The sequence below is a fragment of the Amblyomma americanum genome, chromosome 1 (genome assembly GCF_052857255.1).
Source record: "Amblyomma americanum isolate KBUSLIRL-KWMA chromosome 1, ASM5285725v1, whole genome shotgun sequence".
NCBI classification, from domain to species: Eukaryota; Metazoa; Arthropoda; class Arachnida; order Ixodida; family Ixodidae; genus Amblyomma; species Amblyomma americanum.
In genome coordinates, this window is record NC_135497.1 from 265,148,257 (window position 1) to 265,166,551 (window position 18,295).

The 18,295-nt window shown below is 46.5% G+C and overlaps 1 protein-coding gene across 1 annotated transcript in view; it reads left to right on the plus strand.

Annotated features, from left to right (window-relative positions):
* Positions 1–15,619, plus strand: part of LOC144115029 (netrin receptor unc-40-like) — a 49,465-nt gene extending 33,846 nt beyond the window's left edge. Inside the window, exons 5-8 of the mRNA XM_077649155.1 lie at positions 2,940–2,990; positions 3,746–4,015; positions 9,084–9,377; positions 11,749–15,619. Of these exons, the coding sequence (XP_077505281.1) occupies positions 2,940–2,990; positions 3,746–4,015; positions 9,084–9,377; positions 11,749–12,011 (878 nt within the window). The 3' untranslated portion in view covers positions 12,012–15,619. The remainder of the gene's footprint in view (positions 1–2,939; positions 2,991–3,745; positions 4,016–9,083; positions 9,378–11,748) is intronic.
* Positions 15,620–18,295: the final 2,676 nt, after the last annotated feature.

Below are 18,295 nucleotides of genomic sequence, written 5' to 3' on the forward strand. Positions count from 1 at the left end.
GAAAATTCAATAATCGAATTGTGAGGTGTATGACCTGAATGGGGACATGAAAAATGAGAACTTAATAAATGCAATGCCTTGCTTATTTTAGCAGTTGTAGCGGCATCGTCATTGTCTACAGGTGAATAGACGCTCAGCAGAGCTAAGGGTATACCATTGTTTTCTTCCTTTTTTTCACGCATCATTTTTTGTTAAATTTTTTTCATTTTTATAGGCGCAGAAAATGACTGCATGTGGGGCTTCGTTCTGACATCTTGCTCTTCTCATGCTCGGAGCCCAGTACAGGGCTTTGAGTGAGAGGCGAAAAAAAAGGTCTAGTGCGCCTCTTATTAATATATATATATATATATATATATATATATATATATATATATATATATATATATATATATATATATATATATATATATATATATATTTGAAGTATTTTTCTCCCACGAATCCGCACTATAAAAAAAAGATAACATTCCGCAATGCACCTTGGTTTCGGTGACTGTTGGCTTCCTTCATATATATATATATATATATATATATATATATATATATATATATATATATATATATATATATATGTTACGAACGTAGGTTGCGTTGGCTCCGCAGAATAAAGATTTAAGAGAAGTGGGCACTTCTACAAAGACACTTTTATTTATCAACGTTTCGACCGCGGTGCGGTCTTCTTCAGGACTGTCAAGTCCTGAAGAAGACCGCACCGCGGTCGAAACGTTGATAAATAAAAGTGTCTTTGTAGAAGTGCCCACTTCTCTTAAATATATATATATATATATATATATATATATATATATATATATATATATATATATATATATATATTAATAAGAGGCGCACTAGACCTTTTTTCTCGGTAACTAAAGTTCGAAAAAAACATCATGTGCATATATCATCCGCCTTCTCTTCAAGACGGCAAGGGTCGCTGAGAAAGTATTTGGGGGCCATATCGATTTTAACCGATTTCATAGTTTGTATAATCAAGGCCCAGTAAGGAACCAATCACGCCCTTTTCTTCGTTACGATTCTCAGATATTTCAGTAAACCACAATGAAATCTTCAGTACATTTGCGACATACGCGGTATAGATAGTTGTAAAGCGCAGCTCCGCAGAGGTGGCTGTACTTGCTTGTTGCGAGTATATGCAAAGCTATCACGAGAAGACTGAACCGCAAAGGACCGCATTTGATGCTGGTAATGTGCGTAATGAATTACGTGAAATAAACAATTTTGAGGCTATAACGCACCCGTAGTAACAAACAAGCGCGCCTTCAGGCCGCCAAAGCCAAAAAATAAATTCAGTTCTTGCTTTTTTTTTAATTAGTCATCTCCGAGAGAGAAAAGGTTCGTTACCGTTTAACGTATGTACCACTTAGCTTCGCTACCTCGGCCAGAAACAATGCGCGAACATTTCAAGTTCGTGCTGTGGACAGGCGGCTTTGCCACCAAACAGGCCACGAGCGCTTCATTAGGGCCTTTCCACTCATTACGAGGCTTCTGGCGCCGCTAGCAAGTGGCAACAAAGAGGCGCGCAATTTTTTCTCCTCTCGCTCTTCGTGTTTCGCGATCAATGAATTCTAGAGGGCACGGAGCAAGACTATACAGGAGGTGAAACTCCCGTCAGCGCGAACGAGCGCACGCGACCAGATAAAGTCACAATTGTATGCGCTGACGGGGCGCATGCAGTGGCGGCGCCTTGCGGCGCCTCGTAGAAGCAGAAGGAAAACAAAATTCAGCGCCCGGGCAAGTGGCGCGCGCTCAAAGCAGACGACAAGCAGACGACACGGGTGTTTGTTTCAGCGGGCACGCCGTGACGTTATATTTCAGTAGTTTCTTTCCAGGCCGCCAGGCGCCGCCAGCAGGATAGTGGCGTCGCGGGCTTGTGACCTTATCTGGTCGCCGCAGACGGCGGAGTTTCCACTCCTTTCTCCGTGTTTCCACTCCTTTTTCCAGTCTTTCTCCGTGCTAGAGGGTTAGCGAGCTGGGAACGAGTCAATCTCGACGCGTTTCCTCAGGGAGCAGACGCAGGAAAGTGTACGACGATTGGGTGGACACGTGAGCTTACCCAAGAATGGCGCGCCAGACGCGCAACCGCTATTCACTGCAGGCCGAGTTGTAAGCTCGATTGCGCAGCCCAGTTGATGAACCGAGGAGTCGGCGCGGTGCGTGCCGAACGTGCGCCGCCTCAGCGACGCGAACGATAATTAAGCCTGCTCTCTAATTATCGGCTCTGCTCCCAACGGACCTGAGGTCTTCGCGGTTCGCTCGCGCCTCTTCGATTTGTCAGCACACCCTTCGTTCGGCCCTTGGCGTCACTCGGCTGACCTAGCCGCTCCTGGTGCCGCACCCTCGGTGTTCCTTTATTAACCCTGCGGCCACGGTGGCATCGGTTCCTCGTGGGTCAGGAAGCAAAGAACTAGAAATGCGAGAGGGCTGCATTTGCAAACGCCAGCTTCCGTTAGCCTCCGAGAGGCCGTAACGAGTGCAACGGTGTAACGTGAATGTTGCATACCTGCAAACTCGCCCTGATAATAGTATTTGTTTACTGCATTATTGTTTTCGCTATAAGCTCACTTTATTTCACAAAACGTAATAATCTCAGCGTGCATTTATTTGTAGCATTTTAGGCTTTGCACTCGCGCTACGTTTTGCGAGAGCAAGAGTTCCGTTCCACTCCTATGACTCGTGTTAGCGTTAACAGGCGTGTATAGCTCATGTTACAGCTGGTACTTTTTTTTCAGGCAGGTTTGCAAAAGTAATGCTCATGGGAACCATGCAATCAACCGCAGTGCTTGTAGTTGAAAAAAGTGACATCCAACGAGTCCAATAAAAGCTACCGACCTGCTTACTTAACACAACTCAACCGAACTGCGTAATTCTCGGCGTTACTGTTAAAACCAAAGTTACAATGATTGCTTTCTAACTTTCAGTGAGCCCCACGACTCCTGCTACTGCAAGCACCACACAGAACACTCTTAATGGTAAGTAATGCAGAAGAGCTTTGCTCAAAACTTGTGTAACCATAGCGACAAGCGACAATACGCAAGGAATAAAATCATATGCAACCTATCTTTTAAATATTTTACGAAAACTTGTAGCTTGGAGGAACCCACCTTACGGTGCTGAAATGATCATAAGCCAAAACTGACATCACTGAGGGACATACTTTATGTCATATATTTTCAAAGGATTTCAATGCCTTATTGCGGAACCATCAGTGGAAATACGATTATTGAATTTTTTATATTTAACCAATTCAATATTTTTTTTTTTTAGTGCGTAAGTGGCTATGTGCATTCACTGCAGCAGCTCTGCAATGGCCGAGCCCGAAAAAAAGCGGGAGAAAATAGTCATGAAATAGTATGTTCATGCAAGCAGAACACAGCTTCTGTGCTGTAAAAGGATATGTATTTTTTCGCGAAAAATTTTGAGCCCTGTCTCGTTCGTTATTTTATTCAGGTATAACCGATGTAAGCGCTAGGTTTTATGTATAAAGAGGCCAAAGCATCGGGCACACTAGTGTTGTGTAACCCGTTTTCTCGTTGATCACCCGCTATCAAAGAGCAAAGTTTCCTTTGTTCACATCGTATGGCTCGCACTTACGGCGCGACTTTTTGAAGCCAACTACCGAGAAGCCAGTGTCCCGCATTTCTTCCGATCAGGCCTTTACCGGGACGCGCTGCGCAGGTTCGGCTACTCCCATAGTGGTCCACTGACCATTTGACCCGTGTTGCAGGCCCCACGAGCATCCAGGCGATCCCGTTGTCCAGCACGTCGGTGCTGCTGTCGTGGGGGCCGTTGGCGCCCTACGTCGTGGGAGGCCAGTACCGTGTCCGTGTGCTCGACGACGAGAACTCGACTCGCTTTCTGGACGTCGGCTACGTCCTCTCTGCGATCGTCCAGGGCCTGGACGCCACTGAGGACTACACGCTTTCGGTGCAGTGGTGCCCCTCGCAGAACGTCTGCAGCGCCTTCGTGTCCACCGTGCGGGTTGCCAACGCGCCGAGTGAGTGACGCGGCGTTGCATGCCGCCGCCACTACCAGTGGGCTGCCAGAATGGCGCCGTCAGAGTAGGCCGCTGAGCGAGCGGGTATGGTGTCATAATGAAGAAGCAAACAGCGCGAGAGACAACAAGAAACAAGCCAGGAGTTGAGGTAACCGCCTGTCCTGGCGTTTAGTGTCCCTGTCTTTCACGCTCTTTGCTTCTTCAATATGGACTGCCAGTGGTCCTCATAAATTTCACTGAAAACGATTAAAAAAAACTATAGGCAGTGGGGACTTCTGGCGGCTCTCCTTAAACTAACTTCAGCTAAAGAGCCGAAGCTAGTTTAAAACTGCATTCACTCGAGGTTTGGTGCGAGCGACGATAATTGCACGAAACCATCAATCTATGGCATTTTCAAACGTCTTCAAGAAATGCCACTTCTGAGGGACTCTAATGTACCATGGTACAGAGAAGCATGTACTGTAACAGACGTTATAACTGCCCAACAAATAGGAATAGGTACGTGTAGATGCCGGCTTTAAGTGTAGTTTGCGGAAATAGCCCTTTATATTTTTCTTCTTCCAAGGTCCTGTACTGTGTTTTGCTGTATTCCATTAATATTATCTAATTTCCAGTCAAATAATGTTAGCTAGCTGACTCGTTGACTTCGGAGAAGACGAAAATTATTTAGTTTTACCGGAACTGACGTCAATTCATTTCATCTACAGTGCACCATACGAAACGCACACGTTTTTTTCTCGGGACCTGGCGTTGAATATCCCGAGTTGTATGCTAAAGCGCTTCTTTTCTTTTGCTTAGGACATGAGTTCGAAGTTGAAGATTTTATAGCAGCAGCCACGCTTAACAAACATTTGAGATAAAAAATGTCATGTCGTGCCACGTAGAGCTTTCGAGGGACGCGTTTCGCAAGTGTAGACTGTTTTTGGTAATTATATCACAACGGCCAAGTAGCAATTAATAAAATTTTCACCTCCGAACATTCTTGAAAAAAATTCAGTTGCAGGGTGACGAACAGGGCAAGAAATAGTACGGCTTTCGACGTTATACTTTAGTGCAGAAGTTTCTCGTTATGCGAACGAAGTACTCAATGTTTTCTGGAAAGTCCAACGATTGCCACCTATCGCGAGCACCACCTTGGCTTCCCGAACGTGAGAGCTGCGTGGCAGAAGAAATAGATGCCTAGTGTTGCCGAGCATGCAGTGTTCATGTGCAGGGGCTCGCAACTCTCAGTGTTGAATTCCACATGTTTTTTTTCCTGTTGCTTCGAGAAAAGAAAAAAAAAATCTAGCCGGCTGTTTTTATTTTCTTATTTGCCGGAACCTGCCCACACAGCTTATTGTCCGGCAGAAGTACGTTTAATATGTGTGCTCCACGCTTCGCACTAAGGGCAACAAACGCCATGACGCACTTCCCGTGGAAAGCACTTGAGTACTTAGGCGAGCGAACAAGTGGCCACGGCTTCCCCTTTATACCTATTACATTCTGCTTTCCGTCGCTGGGACCGAGAGTGTGCTTCCCAAACCAAAACAAATCAACACAATTCTGCTTAGATTAACCTTACCCCTTGAAAAAGTATTTCAGTGACTGCGTCATGTATTGTTTTATTTCACGCTGTACACCGATCATTCGATGTAACTAAGCGCTCACTAGTTACACTTTCTTGTTGCCTAGCTGCCAAAAAAGCTCCTGCTTGCACCCCCCCCCCCCCCCTAACTGTTTGTTCAGTGTTCTCAGAACATGTCTTGTTATGACTTACCTAAGCTAAATATTTTTTTTTTTGGTAGGACGTCTCGTGCATTGTCCCCTGCTGGTGACGGCGAACGCAGGAAATTTGGCTCAAGAGAATATTTTTCCTGGGCAGGCGGCTTGTGCACATAAACGAAGCCATAACCCGGTGGTAGTGAAACTAACGCTGCTAGTCAGCGGACGCCCAGTCGAGCGAATCCGCGTGAGACTGTGGGTGGAAATACTTTCCTATAGAAATGGGCAGTCCGAGAATCGCCCTTTTGTACAAATTTTCCGCCATACTTTAAAATGAGGCGCGAGAAACTTCGATCGGAGACTGACCAGCTAGTGATTAGAGGCGCAGAGAATTTCTGAATGATAATGATAGGTTTTTATCAGGTAAACAAACACTGCGGACTGCGAGGAAGGCCGCGTAGTCGTGGGCGACCGGTTTAATTTTGATTACCCGAGTTTCCTAAAGCGCCCCGAAGTTTCAGTATACGGGTATGTCCGCATTTCGCCTCCATCCAGATGCGGGCACGATAGCCGGCATCAAGCCCGTGAGCGAAATCTGAAGCCGAGCGCACACAGCCACTGAGTCACCACCGCGAGTGCGGAGACTTGCTTGGTGATATTAAGAGTTTGTGACAAAGAAAAAAAACGCGAAAAGAAGCACAACTTGTGGACAGCACGACTTGAATATTTTGTATTACTAATGACGTCACAAAAAAAAGAAGGAAAACACTTTGTCGATTGCATGAAAAGCCCTAGAGACAGTTTGCGCTCGAAATAAGATTATCAACTGTCTTAAGCAACCAGTGGTTGCTCCACACTTCACGGTGGCCCGAGTCGTTAGTGCATGGCTTATAACAGACTATTCATTTATTGATTTAATATGAGCAGCTGCTCGTGTCCAGACGTTGTGTCGCCCCATCAGAGGCGGAATTCCAACATCAAAGAGCCCTAAGAAGCACGTAAATTAATTGCCGTGCCTTAATTCATTTATTACTTATTATGCCGACGGAGAACTGCGTTTAGCAACTTCTTCGCAACGTACGTCTCCCGGGACTAGGACTATAAATGACTTATTACTTGGGGAAAAGCCTTGTTTCAGCTCTGAGCCGGCTTCATGCAGTCTATGTCAGTAATTAGCTGCTCATGGACCGAAGCGAGCACGGAAGGCGTGTCCACCGCTGGCGAGCAGAAAAGTTCTGCGTATGCACACCGTGCTTATGGAGTCAAACGTCATCGTGCTTTCAAACGTCGTCAGGTTTCCCGCGGTAATGACACTACGATGTTTACATCCGGTCATTGTTACCGGTTTCATTCTTGCTCATCCCGCCGCTGTTAACGGAATAGCTGTCCTAATGAGAAAGTTGTGACGCAACGAGATGTATAAAGAAAACGTCCCCCACCAGCTGTCGCTGCAGTGGCGGCGTAGCGCCCTAGCGTTGTAGAACAGCGTTACGCCAGCACTTCATCGGAATTGTGTAAGACTCTTCAGCACTGGCAGGCTGTATGCGGGCGATGCCAACATCTTTCTGCGAGCACAAGAAATAAGGGATTGCAAAAGAGCCGAGCACTTTTTGGATGGATGCGAGGAGCTTTGCTTTCGCTATCTGAAGGGGAGATAAGAAAAAAATCAACGCGGTTTTGCGAACATCCGTGGGCGACAAAGGTGAAAGGAAAGAACCCACGCTCGTGTGGTCGGTATTGTCCGCGGTTCTGTTTGTGCAGCAGAAACGCGGCTGCAGGCCGGTTTATGGAAGACAAATTACCCCCGGAAACGGTGAAACGAGCTCCGGCTCGTTTATATGGTGGTTCGCTCGGCAAGTTCCGGGAGATTTTTTTTTTTACCCATATACTCTTGGTACTATCGTTGCGCTGCGGTATTATTGCTGTGCATACGTTCTGAGATCTGTTCGGCGAGGTATTTCGTCTTGTAGCTGTTGCTACCATACTCACGATTCGAGTCACTGGAGAGATGGCTCTGCACAGCATGCATACGTTCGCGTTACTTTTTTATTACGAGCGTGCTCATGCGTCTTTCTGCCAGAAGCGAGGGTCGATGCCGAGTGGAATTTGCCTTAAATGTTGCGCTCGCGCCGTAAAACTGTTGATGTGAATGACGCGTAGCGAGGAGAGTGAAAACTCTTCCACGCGTAATAAAGAACGACGTCAGTGCCAGTGCCTGTAGAAGAGACAGAAGTAGAAATAAAAAAAAGCAGGTTAGGTAAACCTGTTATAGATTCTGCTGTGCCATAGTGAAGAAAAAAATAACACAAGAAATGATATACAACCTGTATTAAGACGAAAAATAATGAAAAGACGAGCTGAGAGATGCTTTCAATTTAGTCACTGTTGCGTTATTTTAAGGCAGCTGGTCTTCAGACCAGACTGACTCGTTAGATTGCAAAATATGCAGGAGCAATCGTTGAGCTCTGCATGCATAGCGAGTAACTCTTCAGCATCTCCAGCTTTACTGCTACGTTCAGTTATCTTTGAATTCGTGTTAGCGATCCTTAGCCCGCCGCCAGTTTACGTACTCCTCGTAGCTTTTCCCAAATTACACGGGAGACATTGAGAAAGCGCGGTTGATTTTTCTCGCCAGTGCACGAATGTGCCCTTCTTGTGGGTAATTTGTGCCACGAAAGCTCGTATGGTATTCCTTTATGGTGGTCCGTGGAGGTTTGCGAAGGTGTATTTTTTGTTTTATTTTTTTTATGCCATGAACCTAACTTTATGGTGACGACTTACTGCAATACAATTTTTTACAGAATTTCTTTTTATTCCTGCAAGTTGGATAAATCATTAGGTTCATTTAGAATGACATTTGACTCGGTGGCCAGACATTATCCACTCTAATGTTGTTATTCGTTGATTTAAAGCTTTGTATATAGATTTGTAGCTTTGTATGCATATGTAAATAGTTTAAGATTATAGCGAACGCTTTTCATTTTTCAAGGACGGAATGGCAGCCACTAGGACAAAATACGCAAAAATAACCCCCTTCACTCTCCGCGACGAAAAACGTAGCATGATAAAAAGAAACCGTGTTCGAGCACGATTATGCATGCTCTCGAGCCGTCAACGCAAAGTCGACAGCGGTCTGAAGCCGTAATTTTGTAGCCACTTCTTGATTCTTGCAACGCGTGTAGCCAGGTGTAAAAAAGACGGCCAGCAAAGCAGAGCTGGGCAGTCCTGAACACCGCCAGCCCATTACAGCTAGCAAGCAAATGGCTTACACGCTTTCGCAATTTGTTCTCCTAGCTCCTAGTGTGTAGCGCCGCCATTATGCGTGCGACGTGACAACCCCTTCTCGTGTTTCGATGACGACTTGCAGAGCTTCCTGTGCCGACGAACCTGACGGTAGTGGACGTCGGAGCGTCGTCCATCAATGTCACTTGGCAGCTTCCTGCGAACAGCGCCAACAACATCACGGGTTATCAGGTGTCCTGGTGCATTAGCGACATGTGCGTCGGAAAGCTCAACGACTTGACGGGCAGCACTTCGTACTCGGTTCAGCGGCTGCAGGATTTTAAGAACTACACCGTCTTTGTGTGCGCCTACTTGGACCGAGGCCTGACCACGTTCGTTGGCCAGTGCGTCAACGTGAGCGCCAAGACACAACCTGCAGGTGAGCACGCTTTTGTTTGCGGTGCCGTAGGTGGGCTTTAAAAGTCCGGTTAGCGTTACGGCTCTAAGAGTATGTCTGTTGCTATCGATGACAACTGCGCTCCTGAATCGTTGGCGTCTCCTTGACCAGCGATTTTAAAACAGTGCTCACCTCTTTCCTGTTTCGCTTGGCCACTTCCGCCGACAGAGGTAATCTGAATACATTGCGTGAAAACTGAAAGCATATTTCCACTTAGGTGGCATGCTTAGGGTTCAGTTTACATCATGTCTCCACTTACTAGACAAGAAAATTGAGGAAGAACTTACGGGCCGGGGTGGGGTTAAGAAAATGTTCTTTTTAGGGCGGTTTATCATTATTGCACTTCTGAGAAAGACATGGATGTATCAAATATCTTAATTTTGCGAAATATGCCCTCATTCACGTGCTAAGCAACCGGCTACATGGACAGCGAGTGTATATTTGTTCCAGTTAGAAAACGTAATCAGAGATCGAAGACTTGATAGAGTGAAGAATGCAGCATTACACTGTGTCTCGCTTAAAAGATGGCAGTGTTTGTGGACACTCCGGCTAATGCTTGCAAATTAAGGGCCATATTCTCAAAGCTGTTCGCAAGAATGGACGGGTTGTGACTCTCTCGCGCCCGTGTCCTCGGCACTGGTGGCAATTTTGCGCATGATGATTGAGGCGCTATATAATCATGGGACTATACGACTTAGAGTTGGTGTGTAATGCAGGTAAAGCAGTGCAAAATTGGCACACAGGGCAGAATGGTTTATAAGAGTTCGTATTCATTCGTGGGCACAAAAGTTTGTGATCTCGCCGGGTCGAGATGAGTGGTAGCCACCGAAGGGTGAGTGTGGTGACAATCACCGGTGTATGAAAATGTCAGTGAAGTCCTTGAGACAACTAACGAACCCAGGTTTTTGTACTGTTTTATATGTGTTATTGGTAGAGACCGCACAGAATTCTCCTAAGTTGCTTTTTAGCGCACATATGCTGCTTGGACACACCCATGTGACACTGTGCACTGTTCTTAAGGCCGCTTTTCGCAAACTGCAGGCCATTTGCGGCAATTTTTAGTTAAGTTCTCACTTGAATTTTTTCGCTACAGTACAACCATACACGCGCAACTAAAATAAAGTAGTTGGCAGCTCCATGCCCCGGTTGGTTTTCCTACATGTCCAGTCTGGTGACTGCGCTCTTTTTTGTCAGTCAGATATTGTTATAGCGTGCCATCAGCTTTGATAATTCTACCCTTTATCTGATCACTTCATCTAAAGCTTCTACATCACTACGAAAACTTGTTGAGACAGACTGTGTGTGGGATAGCAGTTGAAACGTTGTGAACTTCTTGTGAAGGTTCTTTTTTGAAACGATCAATTTCTCTGTAGTAATAGTATTAGAGCGCGCTCAAACATCCGTCTTCATCCCATTCGTGTCCTTTTATCCAAGTGTAACCATTCCTCGTGGCATATCTTGGCATAGAAGATAAATTGCCGTCAAGAAAGCACATTTACGAACGCATTCTAAAAAAATGAGAAAAAAAGAGACGCAGAATGTAGGAAGTGGCTGGCCAGCGATCGCGTGCGTCGGTCGTGCTCCGCTGGGCCAGCCTTTATAACTTCCAGCGCACTAGGCGCTAGACGGAGAGGAAGGAGAAACCGCCGAGACATAAACACCGTATTTTCAACAGGGGTCGATTTAGGACATCTATGAGCTTCAGTGCGTCTGAATACCTAAGCGAGCAGTTATATTCGTTGCTCGTTACTTGCGCAAATGTACCGAGAACAGCTTGTCGCTGCAACAAAGACCCGTTTCGCGTCATGCAGAAGAAAGTGACATGGGCCTCATATAAAACAGGTGGCGTGCATGACAGGCATAAAAGGGACGCAAAACGGATGGCCCTCCTGAATACAATCAGCAGGAAGCTTGAGTTTTCGGACGAATGCGCAAACAACAAAAGGCGCGCAGGTTGTGCTGGGTATGCGTGCAAGTTTCGCCTCACGCGTGGACCTGTGCGTGAGGGAAAACGTGATCATCCGGCGCCACGAAAAACACGCCCAAACAGAGTGGAGCCGGGCAGAAGCGCGCGCTCCAACGATGTGTATGCAAACAAAGCGAGTCCGCCCGTAGGCAGCGAGCCCGGGGCAATGGCAGTAGATTCGATTAGTCTCCGTGACACGGAATGGATTGACCTGGCGCCGAATGGGATGGGGCACAAAGGCACTTCCGCGGAAGTCTCCTGCGGCCATTGTCGATGGTACACCGCGCTCTATGCGCGGAATGTGCGCCAAGACGAATGAACGCCGCGGGATGCATTTGCGCCGTGCGGCGCGCGGACGTGACCTACATCTTTCCGCCTTTCTCGCAGCTCCCACCGGCGGCGTGGCCATACCGCTGAGCCAATCATCCATCCTGGTCATCTGGGCGCCCAAACCGGGATGCCCTTCGATATCTGCTTACCAGCTGAGGGTCGCCAGCCCAACGCCCACCGTAAACTGGGTCTCCACGGAAATGACTCAATACACCTTCGCGAACCTGCAGTCGAAAACAAGCTACACCTTCCAGCTTCGGTGGTGTCCGCTGCCCGGAACGTGCAGCATGTCTGTGAACATAACGGGAAGCACGGTCTGAAGCCTGCCGACCGTGAACTTCGCTATAAAGCGGCTACGACCTCCCTTACGCCCGGCCAGGCCGATGTGCTCGAGGGCTGTGTGTGTTTGCACCTGTTATCCTGAAATGTGTTGCGATGCACGCACGGTTCTCTGCCAGCTGCGGAACCAAAGCACGGACGTAACTGCGGCTTGCGTGCCATTCTAACAAGCGCTGCTTTGCGAGCACGGTGTGCTTACGCAGTGTGTTGATCTTTCTTTAGCTCGCATTACGTGTAACTGCCATTACGTAGTCGCCTTCTCACTAGTCACCACGAAAAGCGAATTGACTGAGCGCATGCCCTTCTAGTCAAACGTTGCATGTAGCGAAACTTTGCCAGGAGTGTGCATTTTCTGCATGATTGCTTTCAATATGCTTTGCATTCATTTTGTACATAGACAACATTCTCTTTCTCCTTGCTGAATGCATTATAAAGTTATAATAAACCTCAGTAATCTATATTTTCATATGAATGATGTTTTAAATAAGCACAAAGTATTGTGCACTATTCGTTTTTGTAGCGATAGCTGCATTACGGTAGCATTTCGAGCCTTCAGCGTGGCTGCGCCGCCACGCTGTCACGTGCTTGGTCATGTGGTTGGTCACGTGACCAAGTTACACTCGGCCAGCTGTAGCTATCGCGTCACTCCAGGTTCAACCAGAGCTAAACCACCGCCAATTTTCTCCAAATCTCACTCTTTACACTCTTTATGAAGCGTTGATACAGAAACAGACCTACTTGTGCCATTTTGGAGGTGCATGGTTGCCGCCGTCGAATATTGTAGTGCCGAGTTTAGAAGTACACCAAGAGAAGGCAAGTCTGCAGTTTTCTCAAACGACTGATGGGATGGAGGTCCATCATGTAGAAAATTATCACTTGTTACATTATGATTCCAATAATTCAGTTCAATTCACTTTATTTTCCCATGTACACACGGTGAGGGTTGAGGGGAAAAAAGCCAGAAATTGTGGCCTGGCATGCTCCTCAGTCCATACACTGCAGGGCAGTAGGCAATATGCGAGTGAAGTGTGCAATCAACGTCGCGAGATGCATACAAACAATTGGTTGCCAAAAACGGCTGGCGCATCATTAGAAGAAATCCATGAATGATATATATACATACGCACACAAAACAGGAAAAGCAAAAAAAGCAACAGAAAAAACGTATCCCATAGAAAAAGAGGTCTGTGGTTGTTGAAATGTCAACATTTCATAGAAGAAAATAAATGAAAGAAGCAATGAAAGCATAGTTAGATCTAAAAAGTAACACATACATCCTGTACATCTTTACGGCATGCTCGTAGTATGTCAACATTTGCAGCCTGAAACTTATTTAGAAGACACTATAAAACACTATAAACTGAACAATATAGCTTTAAAAGGTACGCGCCGATAGTTTCTCTCTCATTTGTACACCTTCCTACAAAAGTGAGCGAAAGACAGACTGCGAACAGGACGAGAGCTCGATCCACAGCCTTGGTCTTTCGTCCATTTTTGCCAAAGTTATAGCACTGTCCGAATCGACATTGCGCACCAGCTAGCGACAATCGTAAGTCTTTTGTCGCTCTGAGGGATTTTTGGCCTGCTGTGGATTCAGCTGGGATGGTGATGGCAATTATAAGCTGAAGGAACATAGATGAACATGTTGGCTTCACAGCACGAAACAGGAAAGGACGAAACACGCGAAACGACAGGGACGGGCGCCTACTACCAACGTCCCTGTGTATTTCGGCCTTGTCTGCTTCGCGCAGTGAGGTGAACAGGAACGGTCACCAACGTGCCGAAACGAGAATTCAGGTGGATGAACAATCGGTGCTACACCACGGTTGAGCAAAACCGAACGAACCCAAATGTGTGTGAATATCGCGTACAGTGCTGTGTATGCCGGTGTCGTTCCCCTACTTTTTCTTCAGCATGCAAATATGTAACCTAGTCTTCGATAGAGCAAACCAGTGTTATTATGCAGCGTTTGCTAACATGCAACATGCGCACGACACGAGCTCCAGCCGCTCTTTGGTGTAGTGTTGTTTGTTTTACCTGTGAACTATTTGCTGTGTAAAATTGTTTCTCGTTCCCTTTGAACCTACAAATGTAGTCTATTTTCCTTGATGTCAGTGACTGTTGGCCTCTCATTCGTTCCAGACCGTGTACAGGAGACCAAAAAAAAAAGACTACTTTGAAAGCCCGGGTTTTTGAGTGCCCGTGCGTACGCTCTTGCAAACAGTGAGATAGGTTATCGAACCTTCTCAACTCCATCAGAGCTTAGAATAGACGCGAAAAGCCCATGAAGAATGACGCGTGTGATATTAAATCTAATTGGTTGTGTATTTAGCTGTAAAAAAAAACGTGGAACTAAATGTCGTTCGAAGCAGCTTTTGAAAGTGCACAACATCTGGAAACCAAGTCAAGAAGCCACAGTTTGATATGCGTTTTATTCCCGGAAACAAACAAATCCTATATCCGCAACATTTGAATGGGAGCTGTATTCACGATTTCATGCTCGACCATGTACTTTCAGAAACCGGAGTTCATGGCCTGTGCAGACATCACTCTCGACGTTTTATGCGAGTTTTTCTTTTTGCGGAGAAAAGCTGGTTCGGCTTCAATGAAGCCATTCGTATTTCCGTGGCCATGTCATTGACGCCGTCAATATAAACTTTTGAGTAGTTTTTATTGACTACAAAGCAGTCTTCTTGACTCAAATTTGCCATGCCTGCCTAGCTAACCAATGGACTGAACCAGTGCCGACCATCGGTTACGCGAACGTACTAGAGGCAGTGGGACTACAATGGCATGCAAGGTATTGCGCGAGTCGAGTAGTTCGCGCAAGCGCTGTTAGGACGGGTAGGGGTCTTCTCCATTTTCGTATTTCATAAATAGTGGAAGCCCTGAGGCCTGCCTGAATGGTCTAATAATGTCTTTGTATTTCGAAGTGGCTTGTCCAGAAAAAATACCGTCGCAATCGAAATTATGTATACATTAAATGCACCCGATCCTTTAATTCCGCGCACTGTCGTTTCAAAGAGCTTCCCGGCCGCCATTTTGGCGGCTGAATGGAGGAGCGGCGCTAGACTAGCGCTCCCGGCATTGCGAAGCTCTGAACAGGTGAACGATATAGCCCGCCTCACTCTACGAAGTTTAGACGGGTGCTATGCAGAAAAAGTCCGGTCACTTGGGAATTTTTCAAAACGAATGCTACAGGAAACAACAGCGTTACTTTGCGGCTAGCTCGCTTTGCCGACTGTACATGCTCCATGCTGAGTCGAAAAATGGTTGGCCGCTGCCTGCCACATCGGCGTATTTAATGTGATGTCACGCTTGCCAGCCAGAGCTGCGGCTTAGATCTGATTGTTGCTACGATCACGTCGCCTTCGTACTTCTTACGAATTTACGTTGATCACTTACTAAGCGCTTAATTTCACCTAAGGCGTATTTCTGTATGTTGTGTGTTCTATGTGCTTTTATATTTTTACGTTTAAAACATTCCGCAAACACGTTCTCCTTGCTTTCAACTCCCCTGATTATAAAAACTCGATTTATAGCAGTAATTGTGCTTGTAGTTTTATTTGCCTGAAATAAAAAATAGTTCAACAGTTCAAAGCGAATTTCTCTCGTCACTTTTTGCTCCCGGAAAGCGTCTCCATGATCACACGCAAATGTCTCAGAGTCGCACAACGATTGTCCTTGTGTCACTGTAAAATACGCTAAAAAAATGCAAGCTTTCTTAATAACGTATACATTTCATCAATAATAGGAAATGTGTTTGAGCAGTATTGGAAAGCAGGAACCGACAATTCCGCTCAAGCCCTTCTGAACCTCTACAAGCTTTCATAACTTTTTGCTTCTTTATATTAACGCCTGATAACCTGCACTTGCGTGTTTCCAGTGTTGAGTAAAGGTACTGCGCAAAATAATACAAAACACGGACGAGAAGGGCACTCTTGTGTTTGCAGTGCTTTTTCCTTGGACACAAGTATGAGAGTTATTTAGGCAAGGTGTACTGCTCGGCGAATTGTTGGCGAATATATAGTTGGGGAAAAAGGGAGTTGAGCGCTTCATCAGACGAGCACGCGAAGGAAACAAACAGAACGAATCCCCGTCCTGCTTGTCGCCTTCTTCACGTCCTCGTCTTGTGTAGCGTTCAACTTCTTTCCTTCTAACGGCACGAGGGAATACACACAAAAACAAACTCTGCACCTCATATCTTCCACTTATGTGCTCCCCGTTTGCAGGTGATCCATCATTTCCGATCGCAAATTGTCAAACAGTACCCCTAAAATTAATGAGGTGCAAGGATCCGCTGCAGGTTTGGCATTAGTTCTTTTATTCTTGTATTTCATACATGAGTGTACCACTAAGCATAGGAACACGAAGTGGGCTGGAGATATAGGAAGATGCTAAGAGTGTAGACGATGGCTTATGGTTTATGGGGGCTTAACGTCCCAAAGCGACTCAGTCTATGAGAGACGCCGTAGTGAAGGGCTCCGGGAATTTCGACCACCTGGGGTTCTTTAACGTGCACTGACATCGCACAGTACACGGGCCTCTAGAATTTCGCCTCCATCGAAATTCGACCGCCGCGGCCGGGATCGAACAAGCGTCTTTCGGGGCCGGCAGCCGAGCGCCGTAACCACTCAGCCACCGCGGCGGCTAAGAGTGCAGACGAGTTCTGTGAGGATGTCCACAAGCGATCATAACCTAACGTAACTGACTCCCTTGAGCGATACTCGCCTGCGGCTATTCTGCTGTATAAAATCGAGCCCGCCGATACCTAAGGCAAGACATCAGGATGCTTGTCTTGCTCGCCTGTTTAATTGCATTTTTTTCTTCATGGGATAATTATGTGCAAGAATTGAACAACTTGCTGACCGCAGCGGTGAGACCAATTAGTTTGGCCATCCGTATCGCATGAGAAAGGGGCGGGGTGCGATCCCTAGTGCCGCCGGCTACCCACCGGTGATACAATGGGTACAAGCTTCCCTTGGCCTGGCGCTCGGCTTATTCCGGGTGAAATGCTTGGGAAATGGGTCTTTGAGCCCACCTTGAGTAAAGGACAAATGCCTTGCGCAATGGCACTCTTTGGCCGCAGATGCCTTATCGCCATAAAAATTCATCATCATCATCATCATGAACAACTTGCCATCCGGAAAACGAAGGTCTTCTAGGAGGAAAAGAACAGGGTAACAAATATGACGAGCCTCCTGTGTCCATGTATTTAGTTTTCTTGCTGGCACTGCACAAAGCTGCTTCAACGCGGTTTGTATATATAGGGAGTCATGGCTCACGCTGTTTGCGATAAACCTTCTTTATCTGCTGCCCTGAAGCTACAATCATAGTGCTGCGACTTTGTTCTCACGAAACTGTCATAAAGCATCCAAGATTTGGCTGTGACAGCCATGTAGAGAGTTTTGTAGAAAGCTTTCGAATCATCGTGCTCAGTAAGCAGAAGCATGGGAACTTCAAGCGACTCCAAGTCTTGCATGCCTGGGGTTATCGCGCAGAGAGAACAAATACGACGGTACACACGCCGCGTGCATGATTCCTAGCCCGTGCTGAGAACCGTATTGACGAGAACTCTTTGATAGGTTAATTTGCGCATGTTTGAGCAAGAGGTGATTTCGCTTTCAAAAAACCACGAGTTTGGCAAACATGAACAGTGCGCTACATATCCTGGAGGTCTCTCACATGATTGCCAAATGAAAGGCATCGATCAGCAATACTTCCGTGTCTGTTTATGATGCAAAAAATTGTTCCTTAAAGGGGCTCTGAAACGCCTTCCGAGGAGAGCACATAAACTCACTTAATCACTGCACTGTGTTGCCATGAAAACATGAGCAAAATAATACTCTTCTACACGCAGCAGATGACCCACAATCACGCGTCAAAGTTGGCGAGCCCTTCCTGGCGACTTTTTCATGCTCGCACCCTCCTTTGTCCCCCGCATCTGCGTAGACAAGGTGAGAGGTGGCCATTGGCTAGATTCTTGCAGACGTCAGGCAGCTACCGTGGCCGCGGCCAATAAGCCACTTATCTCCGACGGGTCGGGAATCTCCGCTCCCGGAGGGGGGTCGGCGAAGGAACACCTACCTTCCAGCGTGCAAAAGGTGACGAGAGGAGAGGGAAAGGCGCGAACATGCTGAAATTCAAATTTTAACTACAGATAACTCAGCTTCTACAAAGCGCAGTTAAAAAATCCTTGCTGGATACTAATCGTGAAGTGCCGTGCTTCAATATCCCAGGCATGCCGCAACTTTATTAGAGCCCC